Below are 15,782 nucleotides of genomic sequence, written 5' to 3'. Positions count from 1 at the left end.
TTAGCATGTTCACTATGAGGCTAAATGGTTAAGTGATAAACTGTTTGAATGCCTGTGGATGAATGCTAGTTGCTTGAATTGGGATAGTTTGATTAATGTTCATTTGAGACCACTTTTTCAAGTGGCACATTCGCAAACTATTTTCAAAAACATACATGAAATCAAAGTGTTCCAATTCTTGCAAGTTAGTCTATACTTCTATGTGCATCACATAGTAAGTTAGCCTAATAAATCGGAACAAGAGCATATAATGTAAATAAGAATCACATCATGATTAGTAATGTTGATCTTTGATCGGGTGAGTGGGGGTGCTTAATTCATGACCTTCCCCTCTCATACCTAAGTTCCAGAGTCGAGACACTCTTGGTGATGACGGATAAGTGGCTGTTGGCACAAGTCTATAGTTTCTTAAATTTTCTAAAAAAATATATATTTAGGTGGCGACTTTGTATCTGACAACGCAGTCCCTTTTTGGCATTTTGATTCAAAATCGATTTTTCAAAAGATTTGTCGGATTTGGACTCTTTGGTGTATATCTATTTCACATTTCACTTGTGAGATCAAATTCAAAACGGCAAGAGTCCATACTGTAGAGCTAGTTGTCTTTCGAAATGAGCATGAAAAGTCGAGCTACAGTTTTTGACGACTCTGAGAGGGATTTAGAGAACTTAACTTGAACTTCATGATGTGAAATTTTATCTACACTTATATATTCTTGGCATTGCATTTGCATTGGTGCGCTTAAGTCATTGTGTTTGCCATCTGCTATTCCTGGACGGTTTGCGGGAGGCTTGCCCAAAAGCTTGCCAAAAGGCTAACCGGTCGTGAGCTCTGCCATGTTGGGAACCCAACCGTTGGATCCCCAACCGTTGGATCTGGACTACCACTATACCGTTTGATCCTCCTTTCACTTCTCGGTGTTAGGTGTGAGAGGTATATTAAATAGTCTTGCTGAGGTATCCCTTTTGACCATTTGGCCTAGCTGTATATAGTGAACCCATAGTGACTATTCCAAACTAGGACAGGATGCTTACCCGAATGCAAGATTACGTGAAACCGCTTGATTGAAGGAGTGAAACCTTAGATTATGCCAAAGGTAGGACAGGGTAACCCTATCCCCCTCATAGGGGTGTTTTGGCTCTCTTTACATGGTATGTGCTTTGCAATGAAACTGTGCAGGGGTACTTCATATCAGTGGTACAGTTGGTATTAGTTTGTGAGGCAAAAATTAGCAAGGCGTACATTCATTCAGTTGTGATCGTATCTATTCTATGAAATTAGGCTGAGGTGCCATTTGTTTTCTCTTTTGCTAGGTAGTCTTGGAACCACAGCTTCAGAAGGCTCTGATATTCCCCCAGGTACTCTAGACTCGTGTCGATAGACTTTGTTAGATCAGAAATTTAGTTCAAGGGCAACCAGTGTTTCCTTCACTGGTGGCATGGCAAAGAAGGGCCAGACAGGGCTCACCGATTCCATTGTCCTGGCATTTCCCAGCTATATCACCTCTGTTCAGAGCACGACCATCTACTCCTATCATGGCTCAGCCTCCGACAAATCTAGAGGATTCACTGATCCATCTTCAGCAATCAATAGATTCGCTGCAGCAAGATATCGCTAGGCAAGCTGAGATATTGCAGAAAATGATATTCAACTTTATGGACCTCCATGAAATTGGGGTTCAAATCAAGGATACCATCAGACAAGGGCTCATTGTGGAAGGAAATGAGCTTATGAGGAAGAATATTGTTCGTAGTTCCAATGTTACCACTAGTGGTAGCACAGTTATAAAATGCTCAGAAGTAAACATTGTCACAAGTCCCATTAAAAACCCTTTTTGCTGATTATAGCCTACCAAACCACTTCAACTCAGCCCCAAGCGTGAAATTTCCATAATTTTTACATGAGTCTCTCTCAAGCCTTGAAAACATTGCTAGAAAAAGGGTACTTACAGCTCCTAGATCTCGACCCCTTCCAAATCCTCTTCCACCAAGACATGAGCCTTCTAAATATTATGCCTATCATCAACAACACGGTCATGATACAAACCGCTGCATCCACCTTTGTCATAAGATTCAGGATCTTATTGACGACAAGATCATAGCTCCACCAAAAAGACCTCAGGCCATCACTAACCCATTACCCTCACACCTCAACCTAATCCATACACCGTCATCCACCTACAACCCCAGCATATATATCACCCCAGCCCATTTACCCAAACTTGATGTGTTCATTCCAAAAAGCAAGGACTTGTGTATGATGGATGCACTTGAATCCCAATCATCTCAAATCCATGAACCCACTACTTCTGAGCTATTGAGCCTGATTTAAGATCTTCAAAGAACTGTGGCAGATTTAGCCTTTGGGATTTTGGTTCCATCATCGACCACATCACATGCCAGAAATTTCAAGCCAAAAGGTTCCTTAATCTTGGGGCGAGCTGTAATTGAAAAGGGCCAACCTGAAGTTATCTCAGGTCTGGGTAGTGGAATGTCAATAACAACTGGGCCTCACCTCGGAGTAGCAACCCAATCCCTTGGCAAAGTGGAGGCAAACGGCAAGAATAAGGCCAGGGCAAGTATCAATTCTGATGCACATCTCTGGTGAGGTATAATGGCTTTCATGGTCAAAGGGCTGAACAAGCAGCAAGTGCTTGTAGTTATTGCAAAAACTGTGGATGACATTTTTGTCACTCAGGTTGGGAGCATTTCAATTCAAGGAACAAGCCGTAAAAAGGAATGTTGTACCAAAAACACCCCTTTCAGCTCCAATCCTACACTCGTAAGAGATCATCAAACCCAGTCAACACCTACCAACCCCTTTGTCAATCCCTCCGGGATTGGTAATCGTACCTACAATCCCCTTTTCATGACCTTATCCAAAGCTCTCCAAATCCTCGTAGGACAAGGCCATCTCAAGCCCATTGACCTTCGGCTTCTCCGTGATCCCCTTCTATCCAGGTATAATGCTGCCAATTACTGTGTCTTCCATCAACAAACCAGCCATGACACTGATGGTTGTTTTTGTTTTCGCCATGAAATTTTAGACCTAATTGACAATAAGGCCATCACTTCACTAGGTCCTACAAAGTCTGTCGGCACTGGATCAATGAACTTAGGGGGATAATGTGACTATGTGATCGGGGAGGAACCACCTGCTGATGGCACCCATTTTACTACAAATGTAGTGGATGGCATGCACTTTTTAGTACTTTGAAAGTGTTGTTATTGTTCTTTCGGACTTGGGTATTGAGTTAGTCATATTGTACTGAGTCCGTCTCGTTGTATTTAGTCAGTCTTGTTGTGCCAAAGGTTGGTGATTTTGGGCGTATTAACTTGGGCATCACTTCCTTGTTTGTTTTTTCACTTTTTCTTTTGAGTCTGTTTCTACCATGGAGCTAGTTAAGCCAGAAGTTTTGAATGGAATTGTAGTTATTTTCACCTATTTCTACTGTGTCTTTAAATCATTGCATTGACCAAAGTTTTTCAAAACTATGGTGAAAACAAAGAGGAAGGAATTCCTTGGGATTTGCGAAAATTTGATCAATTGAGAGGAAGAGAAGCGTGCTAAGCCCTTAATGAATGAGACCATGTCCATTAATGTGAGTACTAAGAAGGATCCTGGCTTGATCCAGATTGGTTCTATATTGTCTTTTGAGGAGCTTAAGCGACTAGTCGCTTTATTAAAAGATTTCAAAAATATTTTTGTGTGATCTCACGAAGACATGCCAGGAATTGATCTTGAGATTATACAACATAAGATCACTCTTGGCCTCAAGACTTAACCCCTTTTGCTTTCAAACCTTGAACGTTGAGTTAGATGTTCAACGATCAACCAAAATATGAGATTCGCATTGTCGGATTGGAAATAGCTCTTGAAATAGGGGCAAGAAGGTCAGATGTCATTAAAGGAAGCTTTCATAGCTAGATGAGAAACAGCCCTTGAACTAGGGGCAAAAAACGTCAGATATGATTGAAGATTCAAAATTAGGTCATTTCTCCAATAAATGAAGACTAGCAAAAAAGCCAAATCTTATAAATAGAGAGAAGAAAATTTATTGCTGAAGGATAATTAAGTTCCCATCTGCAACACTAGGGGCAAATTCAAACCTAATTGGATGGACCCTTACATCATCAGTGAACAACAGCCATTCTCCTGGATTTAGATGGCTTAAAGATCTCAAAACCGATAAACATGGACAAGTTAAAATTCTCCATCCTCGAGAGGCTCGCTGGGCCGAAAACCCGGAAAGGCGACCCAGGAAAAAGTTAGAGCAAGAAAAAGAAAAAGAAAAAAAGAACAAAACCACGAAAATGAAAAAAATAAAAAAAAGAAGAAAAAATGGAAACAAAGCTGACAAATGAAAAAAGAAGAAAGAGAAAAAAAAATAGCTCACAAGGTTGAAAACCTGGAAGGGTAGCTTTGGCAAAAGTTAGAGCACAAAATGAGAGTGTTAGTACCTGAGTGCACCTTAACCCCAAAACTACGTACGGCCTGATTCCCATCTTTGGGATACGTAGGCAACGTTATCCTGAAATTTGGGCCCCAACCATTTTTAACTTGCTCGTCTCATCCATATTGATTGGCTTATCCCTGTTCAACTCAGCTATCCAATCCATGTCCAATTGGCGCATCTTTATTCAGATTGGTTGTCCTATTCTGTTAGAAGATTCAGCTGCAAGACAAATCAAGTTTAGATCTGAGGTTACGCATCTCAGGAGTTAATTCCACGTTGGTTGAGTAGTGGCCATTTGCAAAAACAGTTTTTGAGGATTTTTAGTGAAGTTAACTAATTTTCTCAAAAATTATTCCATTTTTCTTCCCCAAAATCGGACCATTTCTTGGACCCAAAAAAAGAAAATTTTCAATGCTCATAGACTGACTTACATGATTTCAAAACAGAAAGTCGAATAAGCATGTTAATCTAACTCTCATGTTGGTCAAAATTGTTTTAGTAAAAAAAACAAAAACAAAAAAAAAAAAATGGTCAAAATAATGAACTAGGGGCACAATCAAGTCAGGTTTTCTATCTTTTTCCCATTGTCAACATACTCGCCAGAAAGGACACAATTGAAGTTAGCAGCAAGGGGCCAAGCACTTTCTTATCCTCCAAGCAGTGAAGTATCGAGCTAAGTGCGAAGCGCGAACTGGAAATGGAGCAGGGTATTTTACTCCCTCATCTGGATGGGTCTGATCACGTCCAAACTGGCCAAGGGCATCATCAACCAATGTCTGTTGTAGATCTGCTACACATCCAGTCACACCATAACCCCTCTATGGGAAAGCTCGCTAGTTGTGCGCGAAAGAAGGAGAATCTAGTAGAGTACTATGGGCAAGGGGCCACAATTTCCAGCTTATATATCAACCACACCTAGGAAGGGATAAAATAATAATAATAATAATAATAATAGAGATTAAAGAATAGAGAGATGTACGCTGAGACTTATGAAACAATGATACATGTGCAATATAACTTCCAATTTCATCATGAATCATAGAATTCAAACCCAAAATGATAAAATTCTACGTATTCATCTTCTAAACTCAACATGGATCACAAATTCATGTTAAAAAATGAGGAATCATAAGAAATGATGCATCCATGTATGTCAAACTTCAAGTTCATCATCGTTAAGCTCATTACATGTTATTGATTTCAAAATTAATGACTTAATCTTAGAAATCAGGGCTCAAAACTTACCTAGAGGCCTCAAGAACAATAATTCTTGTAAGATTATGAGTTTTCTTTTTCAATTCTTTCTAGAGCTCCAACAAATTTTGTGTCTAAGTGTGAGCTCAAATAACATTGTTTATCATATATATATATAGTAGGTAATTAGCTTAAGCTAATTAATTAAGGCTCATTCTACTTAATTTAATCTAATTAATTTGATTTGAATCAATTTTTAATTAAACTTCACAATAGGCTCTAAAAATTACGCTGATCACAATAAATTAATCAATTTCATTTATGTTGCCTTTACGGCTCTCAATTTCAGATTATAGCAGAGAATTGTAACAAAATTTTCTACAATCAACAAATAGGCATCCAAAAATCACATAGGACACATAATTAGCATTCAGATTAATATTAGGCATATAAACACATATATAATTAATGAATTAAAAGTTTAATATGGAGCAGGATTGTCACATTCTTCCCTCTTTAGGAAGTTTGGTCCTCTAAACTTATGTTATCTTCTATCAGAAACAATTTGGAATACTTTTATTGAACGATTTCAATTCTTTTGGTAGTCATTTGCTCAGTCTCGCAATCAAGCAACATTCTGTCCTCAACCAAACGGAGACGTACCTTTTATGCCATACAAGGCTTTGTACAGTGCTATACCGAAACTTGAGGTAAGCTATTGTCGTAAGTGTAGACACCCCATTTTTGACCACTCTTAAGACTTAGGCGCTACTGATTAATCACCCGATGATGAAAGTTTTGCTGTGCAAATGTTTGATTTTTTCAGCAAGAAGAGCTTTTAAATCCCAACCTTACACCCCATTTTGGCTAAAACTATTTTAGACCAAAACTATTTTAGACCTTAAAACCCTCTCTTTCAAAATATTTTTGAAAATGTTTCTACGATATTCTGAGGCTCGCATTTTGTTTAAAATATTGCACTTTTCGGTATACCGAGTAAGGTCAAAGTGGAAATAAATGAAAAGGAGGTGAGCTATTTGAAAAATATTTATAATCTCTTATTTAAAGCTTTGGAGTTGAAGAAAATAGGAGGGAGGGAAGAAAACTAGTTGGGGAAAAAGTTAGGCATCAATCTGTTAGAACAAAACTAAGCAGCCTTCACTAAAATAGGCATATCTCTTTGCACACTTAGAATTTAGATATAAGGCTACCACCATTGAAAAGTAGACTTCTAGGGCTTCAATTTAGACTCAAGGGTGACCTAACATCAAGTCTAGATGAAGGAATCTCAACTTAGACTCAAACAGCGAGACCTAGACCGTACCTCAATACGAAATATGGGATTGATTTCAAACGGGTAAAGAGAAAAAGGAGTGATAACCAATATACAAGACCTAGATTGTACCTCGATACGAAATAAGGTGATGGTTTCAATCGGGTAAAGGAGAAAGGGGTCTTAACCAATATATAAGACCTAGACCGTACCTCAATACAAAATAGGGCGATGGTTTCAACCGGGTAAAGGAGAAAAGTTGTAACCAAAAAGTTTGAAGTGATGTGAATAGATTGTAACCATGCATGACAAATATAATAGATAGTGCAAGTGTGATGGTGAATGCAAAAACACGAAGGGGGCAATGTGAGACGTACAATATGCAATGATATGATGGATGCACAACATATAAAATGATGGATGCACAACAAAGGAACACACAAATGATTTTTTTTTTCTTTTCCAAGATTTTCTTCTTTTTGTTTTTGTTGTTTTCTGTTTTTCAAAATTTCTTTTTGAATTTTTTCTGGACAATTTCTTTTTAATTTTTTTTTTGTTTTTTGAAAATTTTTATTTTTGTTTTCAACATTTATATACATACCAAATATACATATACGGATACACCAATATACAAAATGCGTATCATGTACATATACATACATATACAAAATATATACATATATGAATATATAAATATACATATATATATATATATATATAGATATATATGGACACAGGCATATGGATATGGATATACAGACATATACATACATAGAATACAGATACGAATACATAGACATACACATACACAAACATACGGATACAGATACACAGACATATACATACAAAATATATACATGAATACGCTCATCCCCTTATTTTGTCTCTCTCTCCCTGGTTCATCTTCGTCGAGCACCATGTCTAGCGCGATTTCAACAATCACGACATGTCTGACCAATAGTAGCTAGACCAACCTCGTTTGCCAAAGATTGACTCAACAATCTCTCTTCTCTTGGCCTCTTCTTCTTCTCTATTTTCTTCGTAAACTGAGGCTTCCGAGAGAGCAAAGCAAAAAGCCACAAATTCTCTCTACCATTATTATACCAATTCTCTCTTTAGCGGCATTACTCTCTTCTGTCATGGCCTCTTCTCGCTATCCTTTCACTCTTTTCCCTGACCTTAACGATTTCTTAATCGAAATTACCAACTCTTCTGAGTCTCGACAGAGTACCCCAACCCCTACCTCTGTTCTCAGCTTCCTTACGCTGTTAGTCGAGCAACTAATGGCAGCGTAGTCTAATATTGATGCCAACCACTTCACATTGAAGTCCTGTGTGGGGACCATGACCGCAGTCTCTAATTTGTCCCATCGGTAGGACGAGTGAAGTACATCGATTAAACGCCCAAATTTTCTTGCTGCAACGTATGTACAAGAACGCTCGAAAAGAGATTAGCAACTTGAAGAAACAAAACAAGGAGTTGAAATGGCAGGTGCCCTCTGCAGCCTAATTTAAAGCTCCTTGATGCTCTACATTTGATGACCGTCGGGGAGTAATCTCTTTCAGAAGCTCTACCAATGCCGAGGTAGAGTCTTCAAGAGCTTCCCGGAAGTGATGATGAAGCAAGGCAATCGATATTGGAAGTCACCGGAAAATAAGAACCATGCTTACACTCGATTATTTTATTTATTTATTTTTTATTTTTGGTTGTTCCTTGGATTTTTGGTTTTGCTTAGGAAGAAGTACAAATGCTTCAGATTTCTCTTTTTATTTTTGAAATTTTCTTGTTTTGAAAGCTATAATCAGGGGTTTCACCCTGAAATTTAATAAAATGAGTTTGTTTTGCAAATTCGAATGACACAACACTTAACCATGAAAACATTTTGTTTCAAAATTGAAATTGAGAATGGCTACATTTTAATGAATTCTGACCTGGATATTGAGCCTATAACTGACCAAAACACAAAATACAACTCAATGAAAAAAAATCAAACAGAAGCAACCTAAACAAATTAACACTTGCTGGAATAGAAAAGACACAAAACTTCATCATGGGTGTGATCATAAGCACCATGGGCACGACCAAGTATAACAATTATGGGCGGGGTTTAGAATATCGTGAGTGTGATGTCGTAAAACAAGATTCAAAACAAAAACCACCACCAAACAACCGCCCGACTAAAGGGTTTTGTATAACAATTACACACTTTTTGGTGAGTGGTTGACAATATAAATGGAGACTTTCAAGAATATAAGGGAAAGACAAAAAAAATTGACTCGATTGTGCCCCTATTTCATCACTTTGACTATTTGTTTGGTTTTCTACTAAAAATATTTTGACCAACATGAGAGTCAGATTAACATGCTTGTTCAATTCTCTATTTTGAAATTATGTAAGTCAAGTTGTGAGCACTGAAAATTGTTCTTTTTTTGGTCCAAAGAATGGTCTGGTTTTCCAAAAATAGAATAAGTTTTGAGAAAATCAGTCAACTTGATTAAAAGTCCTCAAAATATGTCTTCACAAATGACCACTACCCGACCAACATGAAATCAACCCTTGAGATGCACAAACTCAAATCCGAACTTGATTTGTCTTGCAGTTGGATATGCCATAAAGAAGAGATAGGGCAATTGAACCAAATAAAGATATCCCAATTGAATGTGGGCAAGACAACTGGGTCAAGTAGAAATACACCAATCAAACATGGACGAAATGAGTGAGTAAAAAATGGTTAGGGCTGAACTTCAAGATGAAGCTGACTACACATCCCAAAGATAGGAATCATGCGTTACATAGTTCCGGGGGTAAGGTTCACTCGAGTATTAACAATCCTTTTGTGCTCTAGCTTTTGTCAAAGCCGCCTTTCTAGGTTTTTGACCTTGTGAGCTTTTCTTTAGTTTTTTTCATTTTTCTTTTTCTATTTTTTCATTTTTCATTTTTCATTTTTTTCATTTTTAATTTTCTTTTTTTTTTTGCTCTAACTTTTTCTTAGGTCGCCCATCTGAGTTTTTGGCCCAACGAGCCCCTGAAGGGTAGTACCTTTGTTGCTTGTCCATATTGATTGGTTATGAGATCTCTAGGCCATCTAAATCAATGAGAATAACTGCTACTCTTGACCAGATAGACATGATGATGTAGGGACCCAACTAATTGGGTCTGAATTTGCCCCTAGGGTCGTGGATAGAAGTTCGATTGTCCTTCAACACTAAATCTTCTTTTCTCATATTTTAGGATTTGAGTTTTTTTTGTTCAATGCCTGGACAATCCTATTTTGACACCTTATCCTTAGCATTTTACCCTTGTGAGCATAGGTCATTCTCCAAAATGTCATGATACTAAGGATTTTCATCTTTAACTTTTTCTATTGCGCCTATCATCTGCTCTGTGAGGATCAGACGTATCTTGAGCCCGATCGGTATATCTACCATTGAAACTAGGGTTGCCAAAGAGTCGACAAACCAATTAGTCATTCTGACTAGGTGGATGACTAAGCTTGAATACCTGATCACATCCAACCTTTTTTGCCCCTAGTTCTAGGGTTGCTTCCAATCCAGCTATACAAGCCTTGCATTTTGGTTGATCATTGAACATGCTAAATCAAGGTTTGGGAGCTAGGGGGTCGAGTCCCAAGGTTGAGAGGGATCCTAAGTTGTACAATCTCATGATCAATTCTAGGCATGTCTTTGTAGGACCATGCAAAAATATTTTTTGACCTCTTTTAATAAAGTGACTAATTGCTCGTGCTCTTCTGAAGACAATGTAGAACCAATATGGACTGAGCCAAGATCCCTCTCAGTACCCACATTAACTGAAATGATCTCATCCATAAAGGGCTTAGCACACCTCTCATCCTCTCAGTCAATCAAATTTTACAAATCTGGAGGAATTCCTTCATCTTCATTATCAAAGTTTTGGAAAAAGTTTTGAAAATTTTGGCTAATGCAATGATTTACAGGCACAAAGAAGTAGACAAAAATTACTGCATCAGAACTTATCGGCTCAATGATTGAAACGGACTAGAAAGCAAAAGAAAAGACAGACACAAAATAGACAATGATGTTTGGGTTATTAACCCCTAAATCACCAAACTTGGACGTGCTAGAATGACTAAAGCCTGATCCCAACTCTACAAACATGGTGGAATCAAACTTAGACTCAACACTCAATTCAAAACTCATAATAAAACCATTCTCAAATTGTTAGTTAAAGTGTGGGCCACCCACTGCATTCAGAATAAAGCTCGTGCAATCAACAGGTGGTCACTTCCCAATCACAGAAATGGTCAGATATCCCGCAAGTTCTATTTTTATTTACATTGGTAGACTTTGTGGGATATCAAAATTTTCTAAAGTTGTGCTACAATGACTAAGGAAACATAAAACAATGCCCCTAATCAAAATTCTGGCAACACTTCGACTCAATTCGCATAACTGATCATTGTATGCCCCCACGGATAAAACTGAACCCGATAAACTGACATGCCTGAACCATTCATCTCAATTTAAGAACCTGTATATAGATCATATACATTGTACATAGCAGGAAAGAGAACAAGCACCCCTATGGTGGGTAGGGTTATCTTGTCTTAACTTTGAAATGATCTGGGGTTTCACTATTCAAACAAACAACACTACAAATCCTAGAATGGGATAGCATCCTGTCATAATGTTGGAAGTTGCTAGAGTTTACTATATGCACTAGGTCAATCTTGGTCGAAAGCAAAACACCAATATACCTACCCAATCTAGTAGATCAAGCGGTATGTGGTGATTCCGATTCCATGGTTTGTGCTCCCACCATATTAGAGCTCGTGACTGTTTATTTGCTCGAAGCCAAATAGTCGTCTAGGATAACAGGTGACGAGCACGGGACTTAGGTGCACCAATGCATGAAATATAATGAACATATAATTAAAAGTAAAAGTCATATCATGGAGTTCGAGCCAAGATTTCTTAAGATCCCCAACAGAGTTGCTAGAAACTATAACATACCCGAGGCTACCCGCACGCGTTGAACAGTTTGGACCCTTGATTTCTTCGATCTAGTCTCACGAGTGCAATGTGAAGCATAGATGAGAGTCCAGGTTTGGAAACTTTACATAAAATCCATTTTATTGCAAAAAAAAACCCTTGCCCAAAAATAGACTGCGTCATCAGATCTCAGAGTCACCACCTAATATTTTGAAAAAAATTAGGAAACCCGTGACTTGTGCCAAGACCATTGTTCATTGTAACCAAGGATGCTTAGCTCGGAACCTTAGGTGTAAAAGGGGAAAGTCATTAATTGAGCACCCCTACTCACCCGATCAAAGATCAGTCTCTACTAAACCGTGATATAGTTTTTTATTTACTTTATACGTTCATATTCTGATTTATTCAATAAATCTAGAAACTACTGTGTGAAACAAACAAGTATAGACTGTGCAATTCATTTTAAAACAATTTGATTTCATGTATTTTTTTAAAATTTTTTGAAGATGTACAACTCAAAGAAATTGAGTTTACAAGATACTATTTAAACACTAAAAACTAGAGAGTGAATTACCCAAGCTCGGACATCCGAGCGATGTCTGGGCAGTTGTCTGAGCAGACGACTGGTAGTCACTCTTTGTCTAGTTTTGCCTAATTTCAGTCGGTTTTGCTGAGACTGATAGATATGAATGAGAATTGTTTCTAAAAATTCACCTTCAAAAGGCAGAATTTTGATTAACAAACTCTTTTTTTAACACCGTCAAGCCTATGGAATAAGCTTTAGAATCTCAAAAAAGAAAAAAAAAATTCAATGGAGTTTTTTAATTGGTTTCAGTAAAGAGAAGGGTATATCAGTGAAGAAAGCTCTCAGGTTTAAGTTGTTGTATTTTCACAAAATATATCTCAAGAAAACAGGTTTCTCTGTCAGACAGCTTTCTTTTGCAAATAAGCTTCTCTCTCTCTCTCTCTCTCTCTCTCTCTCTGACTTTTTTCCTTTTCCCTTCTTTGAAAGCAATTTTCCTCCTCCTCTCTCCTTCTGATTTTTTATTTTTATTTATTTATTTATTTATTTTTAAATCTCTCGAAACAATTCTCACCATTTTATAAAACCAAATTTTCCCTCTTTCACCACACCCAATAATTTCTCACAAATCACATGGCAACCCACAAGGTTTCTCACAAGCCATGTGGTTTCACGTGCCATGTGGTCATCCCACGAGGGAATGAGGTCAATTTTTTCAAAATTGCTCTGTTTTCTAAATTTTTTTTTTAAAAAAAAAAGGTTTTTCAATAAGTCTAAAATAATTTGCTTAAAACGGGTGTAAAGCTGGGATTAAAGCTTAAATCTGATTTTTCTTCTAAGAAATTAATAAAACAGCATATTTTAATTTTCATCATCGGGTGTTCAGAAGAAAGCACCTAAGTCTTAGAGGCAGTCAAAATGGGGTGTCTACACACCCCTTTGAGGTTAGAATAAATACCAGAGGCATCATTCTTATCCAACTTGAAAAAGTTCACCGCCAATGGTGTTGAAATCAAGTAGGGCGATAAGTAATTGAAGTGAGTCCCAAACTGCCAGAGCTCTATAGCATTATTCTTTGTCAATCCCACCACAGCGTGCTTTGGACTTATGTATACATGAGAAGCAACACCACCAACACCAGAAGTAGCACTTCTAAGTGTAAGAATTCTACCCTTTTTGGATGGAATCATCACTTGAGTTGCATGCTTGGTGCCTAAGAAGACACCTGTTAGGTTCACGCTAATGATTTGATCAAACTCAAACTTTTCATTGTCCTTACTGCTGGTTTTCACTTCGTCTAATATAACTCCATTGATCATGATGCCAATCTTTCCATACTTGAGGATGGTGGTGTCTCCATAATTTTTTTTCAAAGTGTTCATTGTGGGTACCTCATCAATTTTTTTCATAGTAGACATGATAAGGATAATGGTTCACTAGTATCCAAAGGTACAAGTATAGATGTCTCAGTCAATGAAAGTCAAGACAACAAGGACAAAGTAACTGCAGCTACAACAGCAGCCAAACCTACAAATCCATCTTAGAAGTCCATCTCAGAAGTCATCTCAAACTACTAAAGCTATAAGTATGAACGGGTGTCTGAGGCTTCATCACAAGATTGTAGAATAGCTGTATATAATCGAAACTTTATTTGTAACAAATTTAATTAGATATAGATTAGTCAGCAATAGGTTGTTAGCTATTCATCTTGTATATATACATTCAATGGTTTTGTAAAACAGAGTGTGCATGATTCACTTTTCAATTGAATAATTTCTTTTTTATTCTCTCTCTAAATTTCATCATGCTATCAGTGCTTCTAAGCTCTAGCGAGCAACAATGGTGATCCTATCTGAGGAGTCAACAATGGCAACTCAATCTGAGAAATCTTCTTTCTAATGTGCTATTGCTAATTTCAAATCTCAACTCTTTGATTACAATAAAGCTTGAGTCTATAAATTATTCAATTTGGAGAAATCAAATTCAGAATTTTTTCGAAGCTACAGAACTATTTGGATTTCTTGATGGTTCTATATCTTGTCCATCTTTAACAGTTCTTAATGAGGACAATCAATTTATTTCTAATCCTGAATTTCTAAAATGGAAGCTAATCAATTCATGTCTTCTCAATTGTATTATTACAACTCTCACGCCATCACTCTTTGCTTCAGTTCTTCACATCAAATATTGCAAAGATCTATGGTTTGCACTTGAAAAGAGATTTACATCTCTGTCTTTATCCCATATACATCAACTTAAGAAAAAGTCAAGCACAATTTCAAAGCACACAAAGTCTATGGAGGTTTATCTTCAAGAAGTCAAAAATTTGGTTGAACAATTTTCACTAGCTTCCTCACCAGTTTATGATGAAAACATAATCCTTCTTGCTCTCAATGGTTTACCTAATGAATATAATGCTTTTAAAACAATAATAAGAGGAAAAACAAAGCCTCTTTCTATGGATGAATTGTGTGACTTGCTCTACTCAGAAGCTATTCATGTTAAACAAATTCATAAACAAGGATCTCCTATTACTCTTAATGTGGCCTTTTCTGCTACCACTGGTTTACAGGCTTCTTCTGGAGGACCTAATTCATCTTGGAATTATTCCACTAATTCTTCAAATTGAGATTATTCTTTCAATAAAAGAGGAGGTAGATCTCAAGGTTTTCAGTCTAGAGGTGGCAGATACTTTAATAATCGAGGTAGAAAGGGAGAAAGACCTTAAAGTTATGGTTTGATATGTCAGATATGTGGTAAAAGCATTCATTCAACCTTGGAATGCAGAAATATAATGAATCCTTCATTTTAGCCTATTTTTCCATCATATACTTTGAGTCCTTCTTCTACACCACCACCATGAGCTTTCTTTGCTCACACTTTATTTCATCATTTACCTTCATATCCTATGACTTCATCTCCTATGTCTTCAACTCGTTGGTATATATGGATTCTGCAGCCATTTCACATCTTACCTTTAACTTGACCAATTTGCAGGATTATCAAACTTATCAAGGTCAAGATCAGGTTATGATTAGAGATGGTAATGCTCTTCAAGTCCATAACACAGGCACTGGTATACTATCTACTCACTCTTTCCAATTTAAGCTTAATAATATTCTTCATGTTCTTCACATTTCCTCTAACTTGTTATCTGTGCATCAACTTACTTCTGATAATAATTTCATAGTAACTTTTGAAGATAAATCTTTTATGGTTCAGGACAAACGCAGTCACAAGGTTCTCTATAAAGGTCATCATGTTAACGGTCTCTATCAATTTCCCTCTTCTTTTTCTACTATTTCTAAAGTGTTTTTTGGTACTAGTTCTCTTGTTGTTATTTGGCATAGAAGACTAGGGCATCCA

The 15,782-nt window shown here is 37.1% G+C and overlaps 1 protein-coding gene across 1 annotated transcript; it reads right to left on the bottom strand.

The window, feature by feature from the left end:
* Nucleotides 1–8,076: 8,076 nt before the first annotated feature.
* Nucleotides 8,077–13,798, bottom strand: LOC145823607 (secoisolariciresinol dehydrogenase-like). The gene is made up of 2 exons (XM_082923096.1): nt 13,375–13,798; nt 8,077–8,339 (listed from the first exon to the last, which is right to left on the bottom strand). Exons 1-2 carry the CDS (start codon nt 13,796–13,798, stop codon nt 8,077–8,079), a joined length of 687 nt encoding a protein of 228 aa, XP_082779222.1.
* Nucleotides 13,799–15,782: the final 1,984 nt, after the last annotated feature.

This window comes from Camellia sinensis, chromosome 4 (genome assembly GCF_055761805.1).
Source record: "Camellia sinensis isolate YWXY chromosome 4, ASM5576180v1, whole genome shotgun sequence".
Taxonomy (NCBI): Eukaryota; Viridiplantae; Streptophyta; class Magnoliopsida; order Ericales; family Theaceae; genus Camellia; species Camellia sinensis.
Note: the sequence above shows the minus strand (reverse complement) of the source record. Positions and strands in the feature narration are given on the sequence as shown.